The sequence below is a fragment of the Littorina saxatilis genome, linkage group LG17 (assembly GCF_037325665.1).
Source record: "Littorina saxatilis isolate snail1 linkage group LG17, US_GU_Lsax_2.0, whole genome shotgun sequence".
NCBI lineage: Eukaryota > Metazoa > Mollusca > Gastropoda > Littorinimorpha > Littorinidae > Littorina > Littorina saxatilis.
This window is the reverse complement of record NC_090261.1, coordinates 61,144,815-61,164,428: the sequence shown is the minus strand read 5'-3', so window position 1 is coordinate 61,164,428 and position 19,614 is coordinate 61,144,815. Positions and strand designations below refer to the sequence as shown.

The 19,614-nt window shown below is 40.5% G+C and overlaps 1 protein-coding gene and 1 long non-coding RNA gene across 3 annotated transcripts in view; one reads left to right on the top strand and one right to left on the bottom strand.

Annotated features, from left to right (window-relative positions):
- Positions 1–1,559, bottom strand: part of LOC138951974 (uncharacterized) — a 28,095-nt gene extending 26,536 nt beyond the window's left edge. Inside the window, exon 1 of the long non-coding RNA XR_011451272.1 lies at positions 118–1,559. This is a non-coding gene — a long non-coding RNA (uncharacterized lncRNA). The remainder of the gene's footprint in view (positions 1–117) is intronic.
- A 5,046-nt stretch (positions 1,560–6,605) lies between these two features.
- LOC138951962 (ribosome quality control complex subunit NEMF-like) overlaps positions 6,606–19,614 on the top strand; it is a 30,888-nt gene continuing 17,879 nt past the window's right edge. For both annotated transcript variants that reach the window (XM_070323531.1, XM_070323530.1), the window contains exons 1-18: positions 6,606–6,734; positions 8,909–8,977; positions 9,507–9,609; positions 10,139–10,264; positions 10,889–11,034; positions 11,557–11,624; positions 11,970–12,059; positions 12,640–12,713; positions 13,064–13,131; positions 13,986–14,061; positions 14,623–14,685; positions 15,031–15,108; positions 15,369–15,416; positions 16,310–16,470; positions 17,003–17,107; positions 18,171–18,234; positions 19,015–19,103; positions 19,376–19,479. In XM_070323531.1, the coding sequence (XP_070179632.1) occupies positions 6,679–6,734; positions 8,909–8,977; positions 9,507–9,609; positions 10,139–10,264; positions 10,889–11,034; positions 11,557–11,624; positions 11,970–12,059; positions 12,640–12,713; positions 13,064–13,131; positions 13,986–14,061; positions 14,623–14,685; positions 15,031–15,108; positions 15,369–15,416; positions 16,310–16,470; positions 17,003–17,107; positions 18,171–18,234; positions 19,015–19,103; positions 19,376–19,479 (1,588 nt within the window). In that variant the 5' untranslated portion in view covers positions 6,606–6,678. The remainder of the gene's footprint in view (positions 6,735–8,908; positions 8,978–9,506; positions 9,610–10,138; positions 10,265–10,888; positions 11,035–11,556; positions 11,625–11,969; positions 12,060–12,639; positions 12,714–13,063; positions 13,132–13,985; positions 14,062–14,622; positions 14,686–15,030; positions 15,109–15,368; positions 15,417–16,309; positions 16,471–17,002; positions 17,108–18,170; positions 18,235–19,014; positions 19,104–19,375; positions 19,480–19,614) is intronic.

Here is a 19,614-nt window from a genome sequence, read left to right as displayed (position 1 = left end):
TATCAGCTACAGTGCTAGTCATTACACTTTTAATGTATAGTAATTCAAACTTCAATTCAGAGTACAGTGCACATCTTCAGAACGAAAGAAATAGCCACAGACTTAAAATCCACAGACCTTTCACCACAACCCGTCAAACTTATCGCTTTGTGAAGTAAAGATCTTCATTATCTTGATAGCTTGCGATGTATTTTGCTGGCTTGCAGTCGCATTGCAAAGGACAGAAGGGTTTCAGTGATCTAGCCTGCAGTTTTGGAGACACTGAAAAAAATGTGCAGTAGATGCGGTTCGAGATGAGTCAGCAGGGTAAAGATTAAGAAAGAAGCACACACACCGTTTCTCAAGCATACACCCACCCATTCACCCAACACATCTATCACTATCAGGATCATACACAACTCCTAAACGCATATTTCTCAGCAGCAAGCACTGGATCAAACCGAGTACTGTTCTTTAATTGAAGTCAAGTTTCAAGTAACACCTGAGAAGAGTACACACATGGGCGAGCCCAAAGCAAAAATTAGAATATTGCAATACCAGAGGTCATTCCAGCAAAAAAGCTGACAACTAATGTACATCGGTAACATCACCACATCAAGAACGTGCTATGGACCTACGTGCATTCAACATAAACCGGTTATTCGATTATACTACCTGAACCCTCTTGGGTTTTGCATCAAACCTAAATCGGTGCGTTCCCGCTTTCATCACGAACACCAATGGTACAAAGCCGTCCCGTGATCCGCTCTTTGTTTCTTCCGCCATTCGACGCCATCTTGCGCAAGTACAAAACAATTGCAATGTTCTCATTATCACAAAAGTCAATATTCACGGATCTTTAACAATACCTGCAAAATTAAAACTATCCTTTTTCATTACAGACAAAGAATTTTCTCGATACTGGCCACGATGTACAGAACCCATCTGCTCCAATGAATGTTCAACCGTCCACAGCCTTAACCGTAGCCTCGTAACCGTAGCCGCACAAACTACCGATCATCCATACAAAATGACCACAAATTTTCCAACGATAAACGGCGCTTTCAAATATTCTCCACGACAAATTGGACAAAAACCAAATACCACCGAAGCAAACGCGAAAACTTTAGAACCGTGGACCATCCCAAGCCATCGCCAGACCAGCCGCAGTCCTCCCGAAGCGTCAACAGCAGCAATGCCAATAAAAGCGAAGAACGCGCAACAACAAAGAATGTCTAGCGCATGAATATCTCATAGGCCCTACATGTAAGAAAGTTCGCTAGACGCGAGCTCCTTATCAATTCAAATTACACTCATATCTTAAAAATGTGTTTGAATTTGATTTAATAAACGTTTTAACACTAGAATTAAAATACATAATACTGAAATAAAAGAAGAACTTGTTGTAAACAACTTGGCCCGCGAACGTATCTGTGTGTACGTTGGTCTGACGTCATCAACCTTCACAAACGAGAACCGGAATCGGGCGGTTTCATTGGGGGGTTTGAGTCAAGCTATTTTTATTTCTTTAGATAAATGTACGTCGACACAGCGAAGAGACCACAGACACGGTGTTATTTGTCATTGGCTCACGTAAGTGTAGCCTATGCGATCGTAACTTTGTCTGTCTGTGCGTGCGTGCGTGCGTGCGTGCGTCTGTGCGTGTGTATGTCTGTGGTAGAAACTCTAACATTTGAAGACGTCACATTACATTGACGTCACATTATGACGTAAGAGGGTTAGACGTCACGCGAAGGAAGAACTGACAGTCTCGGTCATTATTATTTTGAGCGCGCCGAGACTAGTTGGCAGTCGTGTCCTTGTAAGTAGGCTACATGCAGACAGACAGATCTAGATCTAGTGTCTCGCTTTCTTGCACAGTTTCACCTATGCTCTTTCTGTGCGTGTGTGTGTGTGTGTGTGTGTGTCACTGTGTTTGTGTGTGTGTGTGTGTGTGTGTGTGTGTGTGTGTGTGTGTGTGTGTGTGTGTGTGTGTGTGTGTGTGTGTGTGTGTGTGACGGAGTGATTGAGTTTGTGTTACTGTTTGTCGATTTCTTACGTGAGCCTTGATGGCTTCGCCTCTTGTTTTTCTTGTTATGCTATTGTTTTCTTTTCTTCAAAAGCTACCCCCCAAAAAATGAAAAAGTATGTCAGTTTGTCTATTAAAGTAGCGTAAATTCTAACATCTTGATTTAGACATTTTTTGTTGTTGTGTAAATCAATTTGTGACCAGTTCAAAGATCACCGGCAATCAGTATACAACTGTGATTCTTTTATCATTACATGTGTTGCATTGCTACAAAGTACAATTCATGGTGTGTGTTTCTTCTTCTCAAAAACAAGACAAGCCGGAAAACTGGGTTCGGGAATTTCTCCATGAATATGATTTACACTATAATTGGTGGCATGACGGCCTAGACGGCAGAAAATGACACAGAGAGACAACCTGAATGAGAGAGAGAGACTCAGTGAGAGAGAGAGAGAGAGAGAGAGACAGAGACAGAGACAGAGAGAGACAGAGAGAGAGAGAGCATCCACTGAAGCAGTTTAAAGTTTTGAAAAAATATCATCATTAATCATACAATCTCAACAAAAACGTTTGCTATCTAATAGAAATCTAGGAATCTGATCATGAAAACATCATCATGTTCAGTTTTCGACGAGGGACTTGTCGCCGACAGACGACGAGTCGAGGGACGACTGAGACTGATGCACTGCGTCTTGACTGAGCAGTGTGTCGCGGAACAGCGGGAAATAATAAAGCACCAAACACCATGCAGTCGGGCAGACTAAGCCTGGGGTCCGTAAGTCGACCAAACTGAGTGGCCGTGGGTGCATTTCCTGTAGGCGTATTTCCTGCATGCGTTTTTCTTGTATACAGGGAATGCACCCTGCCCCTGGTGCAATTCCTGTAGGAAACTACGACACTGCTCAATCTTGCGCCAAGCGCATGCGATTCTACAGGAGGATTTGATGGATTTTCTAATGTTATTTATTTAACTGATTGCAACACTGAATCATGTGCGGGATCGTTGATTATGAGTGACGGAAACGGAACGCCCCTAATGGCCGGGCCGAGTGGCATTCCTCATACTGGGTACGGCCTGCCATATCTGCAAGGCAAGGCATATTAACATACAAAATCATGTAGTTATAGCCAAGAAATAAAACATGAATGGAACGAGAGACGAAATGTCCGAAAGATACAGTTACACACTCTCTCTCTCTCTCTCTCTCTCTCTCTCTCTCTCTCTCTCTCTCTCTCTCTCTCTCTCTGTCTCTCTCAGTCTCTCTCTAGTCTCTCTCTCTCTCTAGTCTCTCTCTCTCTCAGTCTCTCCGCTCTCTCAGGATTTCCGATCGCTATGTCATTTCAACCCTTAGCACTGTATATGCACTTGTTCTTACTTGTTTCTGAGAGAGCCTTTACATTGAAATGGAAACTCTACTCCCCCCTTGTACAAACACAACAGTGTGGTTTACAATAAAAATTCTGAGTTCTGAGTTCTGAGTTCTCTCGAGTACAACAAATTACAATACATTATCTGTTTCATAAGTGTCACTCTGTCTGTCTACTTCAAAGACCTTTGTACTAGTAAATGAAACGTTTTGTTTTGTCAAAAACAAACGTTCCAATTACCTACCATTCATGTGTACTTTTTTTTTGTTTTTGATTTTGGAACGTTGGCAGTCTATCTGTTTTTGGATCTTACAATACAATGAGTCGATTGGACATTGGATTTCTTAAAAGTAAATTATATATATATCCTGAATGAGTTATGCAGACCCAGAAGATCATATACCTATGACAGACCCACATTAAACAAAGTGTTGAATAGATATTGATGGACAATTGTTGGGCTTCACGGCCTACTGCATTCAGTTGTCCCTACAAACTTAACTACATTGTAAACTAAACTAGACTCACAAGGGCAGATGCCACTCACGGCGAGGACGAAGGCACACTGTTTTGTAGCATGATAACTTGAGCTAGTTGGCAGTCGTGTCCCGCTCAAAATAACAATGACCCAGACTTTCAGTAATTCCTTCGCGTGACGTCTAACCCTCTTACGTCATAATGTGACGTCTTCAAATGACGAAATGTTAAAGTTTCTACCACAGACATACACACGCACACACACACGCACGCACAGACAGACAAAGTTACGATCGCATAGGCTACACTTACGTGAGCCAAAAACACACACATACAAAACAAACAACAACAAAAAACATCAAAAACGGCAATTTGAAGACTAACTATTCTTGTCAGTGCCCGCCGCTGACATATGATGACTGCGGGGGGATCACTGAGTCAAGCAGTAGATCTAACTTTAAATCAACACAGCCGACTGAACAAAATCGAGTAGGCCTATCATGTTTCAATCGGCAGCGTCAAAAATTGAGATCTCCACATTATGACATCATATACTGAGCTGAAGATGTCCTTAAATCTCGAATATTCACACCAGTCACGTATGGAACGCCAGATACGCAATGTCCCCGCGGAATTCCGGCCCGTTTTGAGCTTTTCTCGTCGTTGATTGGTCAAAAATTCCGGCCGAACTTTTATTGTCCTCAGTCGCGCAATTCCGGCCATTCCGCCCGGAATTCCGCCCGGACTTTCGAGCTATTCTCTACTCAGGGGCGGACGAGGGGGGGTGTTTCTGGGGTTTCCGGAAACACCCCCCCCCCCAGCCAAAAAATAAAAATATTTGTGTGTGTTTTTTTGGGTTGAGTTTCAATTTTTGGGGTATTAATCAGTGACAAAACCTGCTGCCTGAAACTGGTAATGATCATCCTCAGAATGCACCAGATTGCACCATTTTGCATCCTTTTTTTCAAAATTTTCCGGGGGGGCATGCCCCCGGACCCCCCTAGCAAGCCAGGCGCTTCGCGCCGTCGGCTCGGCGCTTCGCGCCATCACACCCATATCTTCACAATATACTTTTGGAAACCCCCCCCCCCCCCCCATAAAATGAACTGATCCGCCCCTGCTACTCACTAAAAACATGGAATGGGATTTACCGGACACTCATATGTAATTGCTTTGTAATCAAGGGCGATCACTCAAATTCTTCAAAACGCAGGATTACAAATAGCAATGGACGTTGCGTTGTTTATGGTGCAAGATGTGAATGCGATCATTGCCAAGACCCATTTTCATAGGTGCTTGAAGAAAACATTTTCTTACAAGCAGAATGTGAAATTAAACAGAAAAATACAGATTTTAGACAGATCTGTACGCAATTTTGCTCGCTATATGGGCATCTACTTCTTTAGATACGTACTGAAATCAGCAACTGTCCTGCTTCCTTTGCAGACATGAATTGTGTTGTTGTTGCTGTTCAGTGTTGTTGTTGTTGTTGCAGACATGAATTGAGTTGTTGTTGTTGGCAAGTTGTTGTCGTTGTTGTTGTTGTTGTTGTTTTTGTTGTCAGAGATGTATTTTCTGGTTTATTTTGGGCTGGTATGGCATTTTATTCAAGTAAGGATATGTATATTTGTCATTCGACGAAAAGGCCTTGTCAGACCTTTTTTGTCTTAAAAGAGCGCAAAGGAAAGACTGTTGTTATACATGTGCGGCATCCTTTCAAAGTAGAACTGGAAAGAGGTGTAAAACGACACAAATGACTCATTTGATGCGCCATTCGTTACTCATCAGACTGCTAGATTTTTCCATGCCGGCACATAAAAAAAGGATAGTGGACAAATCAAACCGATGCACAAAAGGTCAGAATCTCTGTGTTCAGTCAGTCAAAATCCTTTATTTGAATCAAGGGAAACAACTCATGAGCACTTTTCTGAAGTGTGTACTGTTTGCAAGAATCGCTTCCATAAAATAGCTGTGTTCACACTCCCACACGCTCGCGCGCGATTAATGTTGATTCTTTGATCCGACTCTCTTCTAATCCCACTGTTTTGATGTCTCTATCTAAAAGTCCGTGCAAAACGAGTGCCGAACGTTTGCGATAAAGCGCGAGGACATTTTAACCTCGATCCGATTCTCTTCCATTTCAACTTACTTTTTTCAATTTCTCGATCTAAAACTGAAAGTGCCGAACCCATACGAGCGTTCCCGATAAAAGTCCGGGCGGAATTGCGCGCGGACATTTTAACCAATCAAAGACGAGTATAGCTCGAAAATCCGGGCGGAATTCCGGAATTCCGGCCGTAATTGCGCGAGGACATTAAAAGTTCGGGCGGAATTTCTGACCAATCAACGACGAAAAAAGCTCAAAAGTCGAATTCCGCGGGGACATTGCGTATCTGGCGTTCCATAGTCACAAAGCCGCTTTGCGCAAAGTATTGTTGAAACTAGAGGCGGAGCACCGGATACAAATCAGCCAACACTGATTTCAAGTCTTTGCGTCACTGAATTGCAAACGTCCGGCTCATTGAGGGGTGGGGCGACGTGGCATTTATTGGCATTTATTGGAGTGTGATATCAGCTTCATCAGGGCGGGGGCGAAATGAGAAGCGGTGATTCAGTACCTCGCAGCTCAGTGCCAGCTTTAGCTGCGCTTGACCACTACGCCACATACATGAATCAAACAGTTGATAGAGACAGCTGATGGCATTGGTTGCAGCTCATACACTAGGCCAATCAAATGAAAGTTTACAGCCAGAGCAACTAGAAAGTTGAAAGCGGAAGTGGAGCGCAGTCACGCTGGACAAACTGTTGTACGACTGTGTAACATCATGAAGGGTCGATTTAGTACTTTAGACATCGGTGTCATTGTTAAGGAATTAAAAAGGTAAGCATGTGGAGTAAAATTCAAGTTTAGAGACCCAAATTCAAGATTGATAGAAGCTGTTTCAAGTTGGGATCTCTCAACATACTCATGCAAACTGGACACACACACACACACAGTACACACATACACAAGTATACACACTACACAGATCTTATAAGACGAAGTCAGTGTGTGCAGTCATATAACACACCGTTCACTGGTAAAATTCACGAGTAGAAACATTGAGGTGTTTTGACCTCATTCATAATTTACCATAGACGATCCCTGTTGTGTTTTGAACCCATACTCTGTGTTGACTGAGTTTGAGACCCTTCTGTGAAGCCTATGATTTGAATGCTGTTATCTACAATGACACAAAAGGCCAAACAAAATGTTCTACTGGTAAACAATTCAAGTTTTGCATACAACTAGAGTTGGTAGAATTTTTAACAAACAAGCCTGAATTGAAAATGCAACACCAAATCAATAGTGCCCAATAGAAGATGTTGAAACATAATCTTGTCTGTGTTTTAATTGGCTATGGAAGAGTTTTGCCCCTTCAAAAAAGTTTGGTAAACACTAGGTCATCCTGGACATTTTTACTCTCAAGCAGATGTCGCCAATGACATCATGAGCTGACCACAATGCTCTCACGAAAATTGGTCAACCTACCAAGGCTACCAGTTAAAGGCAAACAATGACTAAATCAATGTTTATCAATACCATTGACACGCAGACTTTTTCAGTGAAATAAATTCGGGTTATTCCCCCCGGCCCCCCCATTTCAAAGCGACTGCCGCACAACATGAACACATCAGCCGCTGAGAGACAGAGAGAATGAGAGAGCAGAGCTGGTGTGCGTATGTGGTTTTCCTGTAAGCTTATGATCGCATGCCGGTGTCACGAACTGAAAACTCTGCCTGAACAATCCTTCTCATTGCGGTCAATGCGTATATACATGCGCTAACATGGGGAGATTAATCAGTTCGTGAACAACCTAACCCTAACCCTTACCCTAACCCTTGCCCTAACCCTAACCCATGGTTCGTTCGGTCAAAGGGTCGCATTTTTTAAGTTCAAGATTGGCGCATGCGCATTGACCGCAATGAGAAGGATTGTTCAGCAGAGGTTTCAGTTCGTGACACCGGCTTTAGCATCCTGCTGTTATTTTGACATTATTTTTGACGTCTTGACACAACCTTGCAACACCAAGCCTCATCAATTTGTTTTCCTTGAGACAATGGCAACATTGTTTCAACATGACACCTGTCACAACAAGCTATGCAACTCTCTCTCTCTCTCTCTCTCTCTCTCTCTCTCTCTCTCTCTCTCTCTCTCTCTCTCTCTCTCTCTCTCTCTCTCTCTCTCTCTCTCTCTCTCTCTCTCTCTCTCTCTCTCTCTCTCTCGTACAGACCTTGGATTCTTTATAAAGAATTTTTTTCCACTCTTTCTTTTTTCCCTGGTCAAACCAATTAACAATTGGTACGTTTGACCTAGCACCCATTTTTTTTTTTTATCGGTAATGGCGAATCTCAATCGGTAAAATACCGGAAATTACCGGTAAACGCGATCCCTGTATATATAAATTATAAGACAAATTCTGTTGCGGAGATGTAAGACATGGACCCTCTTGACTATTTCTCCATTAAATACTTTGCAGAGGCGGATCAAGGGGGGGGGGGGGGGAGAGGGGTTCCGAATTGTGGCCCATGAGCAGCTGAGGCCCTGATGAGGCCCTGGTCAGGGGGTCTGGGCGGCTTTGCCCCCTAGACGCTGAAGATACATAATGTAACTTTATTAGGATTGTAGGCCTCTAGTGTAAATCGATTCCTACGTTATGTATCTAAATATATTATTTTTGAGACGGCAATTTGCAGCTCAATATATATATATATGCCACTGTCACAGGACATCGTGTTTTTTTTTTATCCCCCCTTGGTGTGGGTGAGAATGCTTTGCCTTTGGTTCATTTTATGATACATATATTTAAAAAAAAAATGTCATGTATATTTTTACGTACCTCAATATATTTTTATTTTGAATGATTTCACGCCTTCCATATATATTTTTATTACAAATTACTATGCATCAGTTTAGCTGAGTGTAAAACTTCAAGATTAACATTGCTAAAGTTTTATAATTTTTGCCTTCTGCTACCCAAACCACTATGATTCATCTGAGTATCTCTGTTGCAGATTCCTTGGAATGCGAGTCGTCAACATTTATGATGTTGACAATAAGACATATCTCATAAGGGTTGCAAGGTTGGTTCCTCGTACAGTGTGCAACTGCAAGTGTAAACAGCTCCATTTTAATTCTCAAAGGAGTAGATCTGTTGTACTTAGTTCAATCAATCAATCAATAGAATTTATTTCCAAAATGCAAAAGCACATGATTTTGTTTAGAATGTTGCAGTAAATCATATATCTCTGCTAGTACTACACATTATGTACATCTTTTGAATTTGATTGACATATCTTTGAGTTCATTTTAATTGAATTACATTGATTATTTTTTAAAGAGTGGTTTTAAGTGACCAGTTTAAAAAAGCGTTTAATAATGTTTTGTTCTTGTTGTATTTCACAGATTTTTGGAGTTTCTAGAAAGCTAAAATTATCTCTGCTTACCAGAAACAAGCTGGAATTAATAATAAAAAAAATGTTAGCTGTGTTGCAAGTTGAGCATATAAATCATAAGATGAGAAGGAAATGAAATGCACTCATAGAGTCATACTATAAACATTAGAAGAGTAGGCACAACTTTTTGTCTTCAGAATTGACTTTTTCTGTGCAGACCTGATGAGAAAGCAGTCATCTTGCTGGAGTCCGGCATCCGACTTCACAGTACAGGCTTTGACTGGCCCAAGGGACCTGCTCCCTCTGGTTTCTCCATGAAGGTTGGTATTCATATACAGTTAATAATAATAATAATAAATAACTTTTCTATAGCATGAGTCCCATCAATTGGCTCAAGGCGCTTTACAATTTCATTATAAAACAAACGAGCAAAAATTTAACGAGCATACACAGCAACAACAAAAAAGATAAAACAACAATAACTCCAAGCAAACTCGGCTTACATGACAAAAGATGGTTACACATACACACACACACACACACACACACACACACACACACACACACACACACACACACACACACACACACACACACACACACAGTTGAACCTGTTTATAACGACTACATGTACCCAAGGAAATGACAAAAAGTGGTTGCTATAGACAGAAGGTCACCATCGTCGACTTCGCTATTACTTTCAAAATTTCAGCCTTTTTTACTGTTTTAAATTCCCATGCCTGAAATAACTGGCAGAGTTCAACATGCCCAATATGAAGCAAAGCAGAGTCACATCAAAGTTCGTCCTTTGTGCTTTGTTATGATGTATTTGTTTATCTGTGTTGACAGATGAGGAAACACTTGAAGGGCCGACGCTTTGAGAAGATTGAGCAGTTGGGAGTGGATCGAATTGTGGACATGCAGTTTGGCTCTGGGGAGGCGGCGTACCATGTCATCCTGGAGCTCTATGACAGGGTCAGTGGAAGAAGTGACTTAGGAACCCTGAAGCTTTTTGTCAAAATCACTGAAAGAAGAGGAAGAATTGCATATGTGGGCATGCACTCACACGCACATGCAGACAGGGTGTGCCGAAGAAAAATTTCCATTTTTATGTAATATTTTAATGGACAATAAAGTGCTGTTATTGTTATTGTTATTGTGTAGTGTTGTCCCTTTACTCTCCAGTGTAAATAAGATAAGTAGGTCCATACTGACAATTAAGAGTTATGCAAATACTGAGAGGTGCCACATAAGAGAAGTTAGCACATGTTGTCTTTCATAATCTCTTTCAAATGCATTCTTTCCTTCACTGTCAGAAAGAACCAAAATAGCTGGCTGAAATTTTAGCCAACGAAACAGACATTTTCTTGGCCTTCATGTTCAGTCAGAACTGATGGTATTATGTTTTTGCTGCCTGTACTTTTGGGTAACTATTCAGATGTGCTTTCCTCTGGCCTTTGATAAATTGAGCTGATGGTTTTTGAAGGCAGTACACTAGAGAACGACAAGTGAACCGGGTTAGGCGCACTGGAATTTTTCAGGACAGCATAAGACCCTGTGCATAGTCTTACAAGCAATCATTCTTTTTGTCTGGATCAGGGTAACATTGTGCTGACGGATCACGAATACACCATCCTCAACATTCTGCGTCCCCGCACGGACAACAGCCAGGATGTGCGGTTTGCTGTGCGGGAAGTGTACCCTGTGGCGGTAGCCAAACACCACGAGGTGCCCACTGAAGAGAGGTAACAAAGAGCGATGCCTATGGGGACGTCACCCGTTATTCCTACAAGAATAAATCTGAATCAGCCAGAGTTAACGTTAAAGAATCAAGAATTTAAAAAAGAACAAGAAGTTTGTGGAATATTTACTGTAATTGACAGAATAAAACATTCACAGTGAATCATTTGTTTTGTCAATTAAACATTTCAGTCTTGTTTTTTATTCGTTGTTTCTACACTTATCTTGTTGGTAATTCTCTTGTCCATGAATGACTGTTTTGACTGCAAAATTATCTTTTTTCTAGTTGCCATTGTAGAGAAAGAAGAGGGTCATGTTTAAATGTAGATTTTTGTTTAAATTCCACATTCTGTTTTTGGTGACATTTGTCCGATTGATGCAAAAATACAAACAATAAATGTATGAAGAGGGTCATGTTTACATGTAGATTTTTTTTTAAAATTCCACATTCTGATTTTGGTGACATTTGTCCGATCGGAGCATGCAAAAATACAAATAAATGTATGAAATGTATCTTCATATTGCAGACTGACCCAGATACTTCAGTCAGGCAAGCCAGGGGACACTTTGAAACGAGCGCTTGTTCCACATCTTGGTAAATTATTGTTTTATTTATTTCCTGGCTGTGGTGGTGATGGGGTGTGCTTAATTGTGTGCATGTGTTCATCAAAACTTAAGTTTTTAGATGTAGAGAAAGAACTGTCTGCCCAATGTCTAAAGTATCATATAAGTTTTCTTGTCCATAGAAAATCGTCAAATCCTTAGAATTAAAACATTGACATTGCTTTTTACTTTAACTTTTAATCACCAGCTAAACTTTGTTTTTGTTGCGATTTAAGCTAATATTTTTTATCTTGGAATCCCTGATATTTTCATCGGACATTATCTATGAGTACGGTGAAAACTGATATTCAGTTTTTAATTTGTCTCTTTTGTGCAGATTATGGACCTGCAGTGCTGGATCACTGTCTTCTTGAGGCAGGCTTCCCTGATAACGTTCAGATTGGGAAAGGTTTTGATGCTGCATCAGGTACTTTGCTCGTTATTTTCTTCTGTTTTAAAGTCTGATATCAATTTGGCGAAGTAGACGAAGCTTTGGCACTGAATTTTGGGTAAAAAGACTTTGCAAAGACTTCACAAAGTCAACTTTGTGCTTGATGAAACAATAGCACTAATGATGATAATAGACAGCTTTTATATAGCCCAAGTCCCATAAATAACTCCAAGCTTTTCAGTTAGAATCCCAAAACATAAAATCAACAAAAATACAAAAGCATACAAATTTATCGAATACATCAAAGTCAACTAACATTGCATACATAGAAATGAAAACAATCCAAAACATACAAATTTATGGAATACATCAAAGTGAACTAACATTGCACACATAGAAATGAAAAAAAATCCAAAACATACAAAAACAGCACACAACCAGGCTTAAGAAAAAGAAAACGGATTTTTCATGTCTACCGCCACTGCTACTGTTAAAAAACCTGGCTGCATCAACTTTTTGCCTTTTAGTTTTAGTTGAAAGTCAGCATATACCATTCACTACTTATCCTTTGTAGGAGACTGCTACAACAATGACATGATGTTTGGTCTGTTTAAAGATATGAGCAAGGTGATGACAGCGATACAGATTGCAGAAACCCTTATGACAACACTTCTTTCAAAACCCTGCAAGGTAGAGAAGCTGATGTGAAGCTGGACAATTTTGATTTCATAAAATCTTCATCAGCAACCAGGACATTGAGAAGGGGGGTGTGTGTGTGTTTGTGTGTGTGTGTTTGTGTGTTTTATGTGTAAGTGAGAGAGTGAGAGAGAGAGTGTGTGCGTGTGTGTGTGTGTGTGTGCGATGAATGTGTCAGTTCCAAGAGTAATGATGAGTTTTCTGTGGAAATGTTTGCAAATATCTGTTGAAAATGTAATTTGTGAACTAGATTATGTTAGTGTATAAGGAGCGCATGTATTGTTATAACGTACTGATTTTTGTTTTTAGTTAATATTCATTAATGTTCAAATGCCTTCATTCAGGGCTATATCATCCAAAGGATGGATAAGAGACCCAACCCAAAAGAGGGAGAACCAACAGAGCTGGCAACGTAAGTTTTGACTTTTTTTCTGTATATTTGTCATTGGACGCTTAAACATTTTACTTTTCCTTCAATTTCCGCAAGGGTTGTATGTCCGGGCTACATGTAATAATAATAATAATAATAAGAACATTTATATAGCGCTAAATCAAAAACTTTCGTTAAAAAGGCTTGCTCTAAGCGCTTGACATCTAAACTAAAACGTCATTCACACTCTTTACAATGATGTACAAGAACTTCATGTCACACTCTTTCATTCAGTATAGCACCATTCACACAGTTGTTATTCTGTACAAGACAATAAGTTAGTCTAACATTTAGAATGTTCATAAGGTGAAAACAAGAGAAAACCAGACTGATTAAAACAACTGCTTAGTGCTAACAAAGCATGAATCTTAATGATAACGTAATACATGTTTAACTGTTAAGACCATAAAAAAAAACCTATATGCTAAAATAACTTTGAACTTGGAATGGAATTCACAATACAGTCGAACCAGCTGCCCTTGCGAACATCTCTCAATTACGACCATCTGCTCATTACGATCACGTAAGGGATCCCAGACAAGGGTTTGTTTCTCTTGGTCACTATTGACAGGTTCGACTGTAGTTGTCATTATTATATTTTGAAGTAGGTATTTTGTTTACTCATATTTCACCCCTTTTAATGTATTTTCGGGTTGTCTGTTCTTAGCCTCTTTAATTTTACCTCAATTTTTAGACTTAATTTTTTTCAGACCTGATATTTTTTAGAGGGTGTTGAGCTGTAGTACTACGTTCAAGCGGGCAGGTATGGGACGATAAGACACACAAAATGACTAGCATAGCCCATGATAACTGGATGTTTATTTCATATTTTCCAGGTATGATGAGTACCACCCTTTCTTATTCAGACAATTGGCTCGAAAATCACAGATTGAATTTGACATGTTTGACAAGGTCAGTTGTTCTTTGCTGTGATCAATTTCTTTTTCTTGTACTATTTTTGTATCACCGACTATTTGATTATTCAGCTTGAAGATTTAAGGGGAAGGGACGTGGCTCAGTCGGTAGTACGCTGTCTTTCTAACCAGTTTGTTGCTGTCGGCGTGGGTTTTAACCCAGCTTTCAGCGAGGAATGTATTTCAGAGAGTCAACTTTGTGCAGATTCTTCCAGGTATCTAAACACCCCCATGTGCACACATGTGCATGATAACATTCCCAAGCTCATAGCGAAAGCGTCAGGGCTTTGAAAACATGAATAAAGACATGTGGGAAGAAAAAACAAAAAAGACTGGGTAGCATACCTGTCTCCGCATGCTATCCCTAGGGATAGCAACTCCAATTTCATTGAGGAAACTCGCCAAGGACAATCAAGTATACCAAACCAAACCCAACCAAACCAAACTAACAAGCAGCATCAGCATCATTTGCCATTTCCACCACTGATGTGGAAGTTGCTATCTAGATTGCATGTGATGGATTATTACACGGGCTGATATTGTTGTTTAATTGTTGCAGGCAGTTGATGAGTTTTTCTCCAAGCTTGAAAGCCAGAAACTGGATGTGAAGGTTCTTCAGCAGGTCAGTTTTGCATTAGCTGTACACTCTTTTTTGTTTGTTTGTTAGTTTGTTATCAAGTCATGTTTTATTGCCTGTTGAAAACTGTTTAACTGGACCGCTTTTTTGTGGGGGAGGGGTGTTGTAATTCATTCTTGACATTTTTATCAGTGTAAAGGATGCTGCTGTTATTTTATTTTTATATTATTTTTTTGTTTTGTTTTGTTGTCTGTTGTGTATCAGTAAGGTACACATTGTCAACATTTTGTGGGGATTTATCATGCATTTGTAATTTTATGAATATAAAAGTACATAGAGTTGTAGAATCCATCTTATTTTGATGTTTTTATTTCTTTCTTTACAATACAGGAAAAGGCTGCCCTGAAGAAGCTGGACAATGTGAAGAAAGACCACGAAAAACGAATTGATGAGCTCCAAAAGGAACAGGTTTGTAATTTTTTTCTTATTGATCCAAGCACCTGTGATTTTAAATCTTGTGTTTGTATGACCTGCCGTCTGTGAAAATGAGGCTTACGATGTCTCTTATGATTGCTGATAACTATGTCAACAAATGTTGTTGAAGTCATATTATTTTGAGAATCTGTTGCGTTTTTGTGTGTTGTGTTTTTGTTTTTTTTAGTTTGTTACTTCTCGTCTAGTGTGCGTAGATGTAAAGTTTTATGTGCATGTTTTCTGTGTGTTTGCAGGAAGTGGACATAAGCAGAGGACAGCTGATCGAAATGAATTTGGAGCTGGTGAGTAGAGCAAAAACAGAATAAAGAAAAATATGACACACTGGTCACACGGTTACCTGGAGTGATTTTAACTTTTTCTCCACACACAAAAAGACATAACATTTGCAGTCAGCTGAAAGTATACTGCTGTTAGAGTTTTGTTATTTTGTTGAGCTTTGCTTTGTTTTTCTCCAGCCACTAAAACCCCATGCCTTCTCTTCTCTTGTTTTGTGTCATTTTGTATTTTCAAAGTTCATCAGCAAATGTGAAATGTGTGTGTGATTTAGCAGCTGATTTTGTTGATCAAATTGCATGACTTTAGAATGCTGTCTGCACGGAATTTGACTGTCAGTCATTGTTCTATACACAGGTGGACAAAGCCATTTTGGTGGTGCGGAGTGCCCTGAACTTTACTGTCTGTCATTGTTCTATACACAGGTGGACAAAGCCATTATGGTGGTGCGGAGTGCCCTGAACTTTACTGTCTGTCATTGTTCTATACACAGGTGGACAAAGCCATTATGGTGGTGCGGAGTGCCCTGAACTTTACTGTCTGTCATTGTTCTATACACAGGTGGACAAAGCCATTATGGTGGTGCGGAGTGCCCTGAATTTTACTGTCAGTCATTGTTCTATACACAGGTGGACAAAGCCAATTTGGTGGTGCGGAGTGCCCTGAACTTTACTGTCTGTCATTGTTCTATACACAGGGGGACAAAGCCATTATGGTGGTGCGGAGTGCCCTGAACTTTACTGTCTGTCATTGTTCTATACACAGGTGGACAAAGCCATTATGGTGGTGCGGAGTGCCCTGAACTTTACTGTCTGTCATTGTTCTATACACAGGTGGACAAAGCCATTATGGTGGTGCGGAGTGCCCTGAACTTTACTGTCTGTCATTGTTCTATACACAGGTGGACAAAGCCATTTTGGTGGTGCGGAGTGCCCTGGCCAACCAGATTGACTGGACAGAGATCGGTCAGCTGGTGAAAGAGGCCCAGGCAACAGGGGACCCGGTGGCCAAGGCCATTATTGGTCTCAAACTGGACACCAACCACATCACCATGCTTCTCAAGTCAGTTTACACACACTTTCATCTCTGCTGGCAGCACCAAGTTCAGTCTTCAATACATAATGAGCAACAAGCTATAACTATAAGCTTATAGTGGTGATCCTAAAAGAAGAAAAACACACATACAAATAATGATATCTTGTGTATTGAAAGCACTGGCTGTGTACAGAATGTTTCCACAGGTAATGTTTGGATGCTATGTAGTGTTTTGATATGCACCAGGCATGAATTTTTTAATGAATTTTATAAGAAAAAAATTATCTTTGTCAAGTCAGTCTGCCCTGACCTCTCATCCTTGAAAACTAAATAAGTCCTTGTTATGGTCTTTGTAATGTACCTCAGACATGATCAGAAAAGACGGACAGTTGAACATTTTCAGTGAAAAATGTTGTGGCAAAATAATTGCTGGCTGTACTGTGGATAAGGAAGGTTGTAAGTCGCATTTCTCCTTAATCCTAAAAAATGATGTCTGTTCATGTGGTGTGTCAGCTTCCTTGTTTAATTTCCTTTTTTCTCTAATTTCTTTGATATTTAGGGATCCGTATGAAGGTGAAGCTGATGATGAGGAAGAGTACGCTCCCCTGAAACCGTTGAAGATTGACATTGACCTTGGCCTCAGTGCATATGCCAATTCCAGACGGTATGCTTTTTGACTCACATGCGAAGCAAAAGTGAGTCTATGTACTCACCCGAGTCGTCCGTCCGTCCGTCCGGCCGGCCGGCCGTCCGGAAAACTTTAACGTTGGATATTTCTTGGACACTATTCAGTCTATCAGTACCAAATTTGGCAAGATGGTGTATGATGACAAGGCCCCAAAAAACATACATAGCATCTTGACCTTGCTTCAAGGTCAAGGTCGCAGGGGCCATAAATGTTGTCTAAAAAACAGCTATTTTTTACATTTTTCCCATTTTCTCTGAAGTTTTTGAGATTCAATACCTCACCTATATATGATATATAGGGCAAAGTAAGCCCCATCTTTTGATACCAGTTTGGTTTACCTTGCTTCAAGGTCAAGGTCACAGGAGCTCTTCAAAGTTGGATTGTATACATATTTTGAAGTGACCTTGACCCTGAACTATGGAAGATAACTGTTTCAAACTTAAAAATTATGTGGGGCACATGTTATGCTTTCATCATGAGACACATTTGGTCACATATGATCAAGGTCAAGGTCACTTTGACCCTTATGAAATGTGACCAAAATAAGGTAGTGAACCACTAAAAGTGACCATATCTCATGGTAGAAAGGGCCAATAAGCACCATTGTACTTCCTATGTCTTGAATTAACAGCTTTGTGTTGCATGACCTTGGATGACCTTGACCTTGGGTCAAGGTCACATGTATTTTGGTAGGAAAAATGTGTAAAGCAGTTCTTAGTGTATGATGTCATTGCTAGGTTTAGTTATTTGTATTTATTTAGTTGTTTAGTAAAGGTCAAGGTCAAGCATGTGAGTCGTATGGGCTTTGCCCTTCTTGTTTGTCTGTGCATGTGTCCCTTTGCTGCTGGTTGGCAGGATGGATGGAATTGTTGTTTATTTGCTTACTTTGCTTGCTCATAGGATTTCAAAGTTTACCATTTTTTTCGAGTTCGAGTTCAGATATAAAGATGTTCCTGCATGCATGTGTGTGTATATCTGTGAGTGTGTGTATGAGACCTTTGTGTGAGTTCAGTTTAATAAGTTATTTTTCTTTGCACAGGTTCTTCGATAAGAAGAGACAGGCGAAAAAGAAAGAACAAAAAACTGTGGAGGCATCCACCAAGGTGAGTTAGTATGCCTGCTGATATTCATGTTTCTCTGAAAACAGGTAATGTGGGTGGAGCCAGGATGACATATGGCAACCATAAGGAAACCTAAGATTTTTTGTTCTTATTTCCTATACAGTGGAACCCCCCTTTTTGACTCACCGTACTTTCCGGGTCATAAGTGCGACTTTTTTCCTCGAGTTCGACCCCTGCGTCTTGTATAACGAAGCGCCTAATCCGTGTATGAAATACGAAAAAAATCAAAGAGACCGCTTGAGTACCAGTCAAACAACTTGTGATAATGCATGTTTCAGCTACTAGGTACTGCCCTGCCTTTGATCTGGCCGCACACACAGATTTCCACTCTGTTAAACTCGGTCACTGACCCCGATGCAGGAAGTGTTTCCTCTCTCAGATATGACAGGGGAACCACCTCTCATGGCAAAAACTGGGTCATTTTGGTGCGCCCTATTGGCCCCCTGCGTCCAATGGGTGACTGGATTACAATTTTTTTTTAAAAGAAGGGGGTGCTCTTAGATAACGAAGCGCCTTGTCACCCGGAAAGTACGGTAAAAAAAATCGGAGATAATCAGGTCTCAAAAGGAGGTAAATTTACACAGATTATGAACACAATATCTAAGAAAGCAATATCTTAAAAAGGGGGGGGGGGGGGGGGGGGCTTGAATTGGGGGGTCTTAAAAAGGAGTTTCCATCGTATGTGCACAGAGATGGGTGTCCACACATGCACAAAATGAACAAGTTTGCTGAGTGATATATTTATTCTGTATGTTTCCACAGGCCATGAAGTCAGCAGAGAAGAAGACCAAAGAAACGCTGAAAGACATGGCCACTGTAGCAAGCATCAACAAAACAAGAAAAACCTACTGGTCAGTATAGCCTGAAAGAGACTACTGTTAGTTAGTTTGATGTTCTCAGTTTGTATGTGTGTGTGTGTTGTTTGTGTGTGTGTGTGTGTGTGTTGTTATGTATCTGTTTCCAAATTATTCAGATTTCTCAGCTTCAGGGGGCTTCCAAAAGGGAATGGGGTGGGGGGAGGGGCATACCTCAATCAGCAGTTTCTTTTCTATCGCAGTCCCATCCCTTATCGTGTGTATCTGGTCAAACATGTAGCAAATGACAAGCGTTTACATTGTTTCAGGTTTGAGAAGTTCTTGTGGTTCATCAGTTCGGAAAACTACCTGGTGATAGGAGGCAGGGACCAGCAACAGAACGAACTCATTGTGAAAAGATACTTGAAACCAGGTGAGTTGGTGATGAATGGAATATGTTGGTGGGTCTTTGTATGCCCCTCCTCTTTGTCTTCGTCTCTCTTCTCTCTCCTCTTTCACTTTTCTTTTGCTAATCTGTAGATTTCTGTTCCTCCCCTACCCCCCGCGG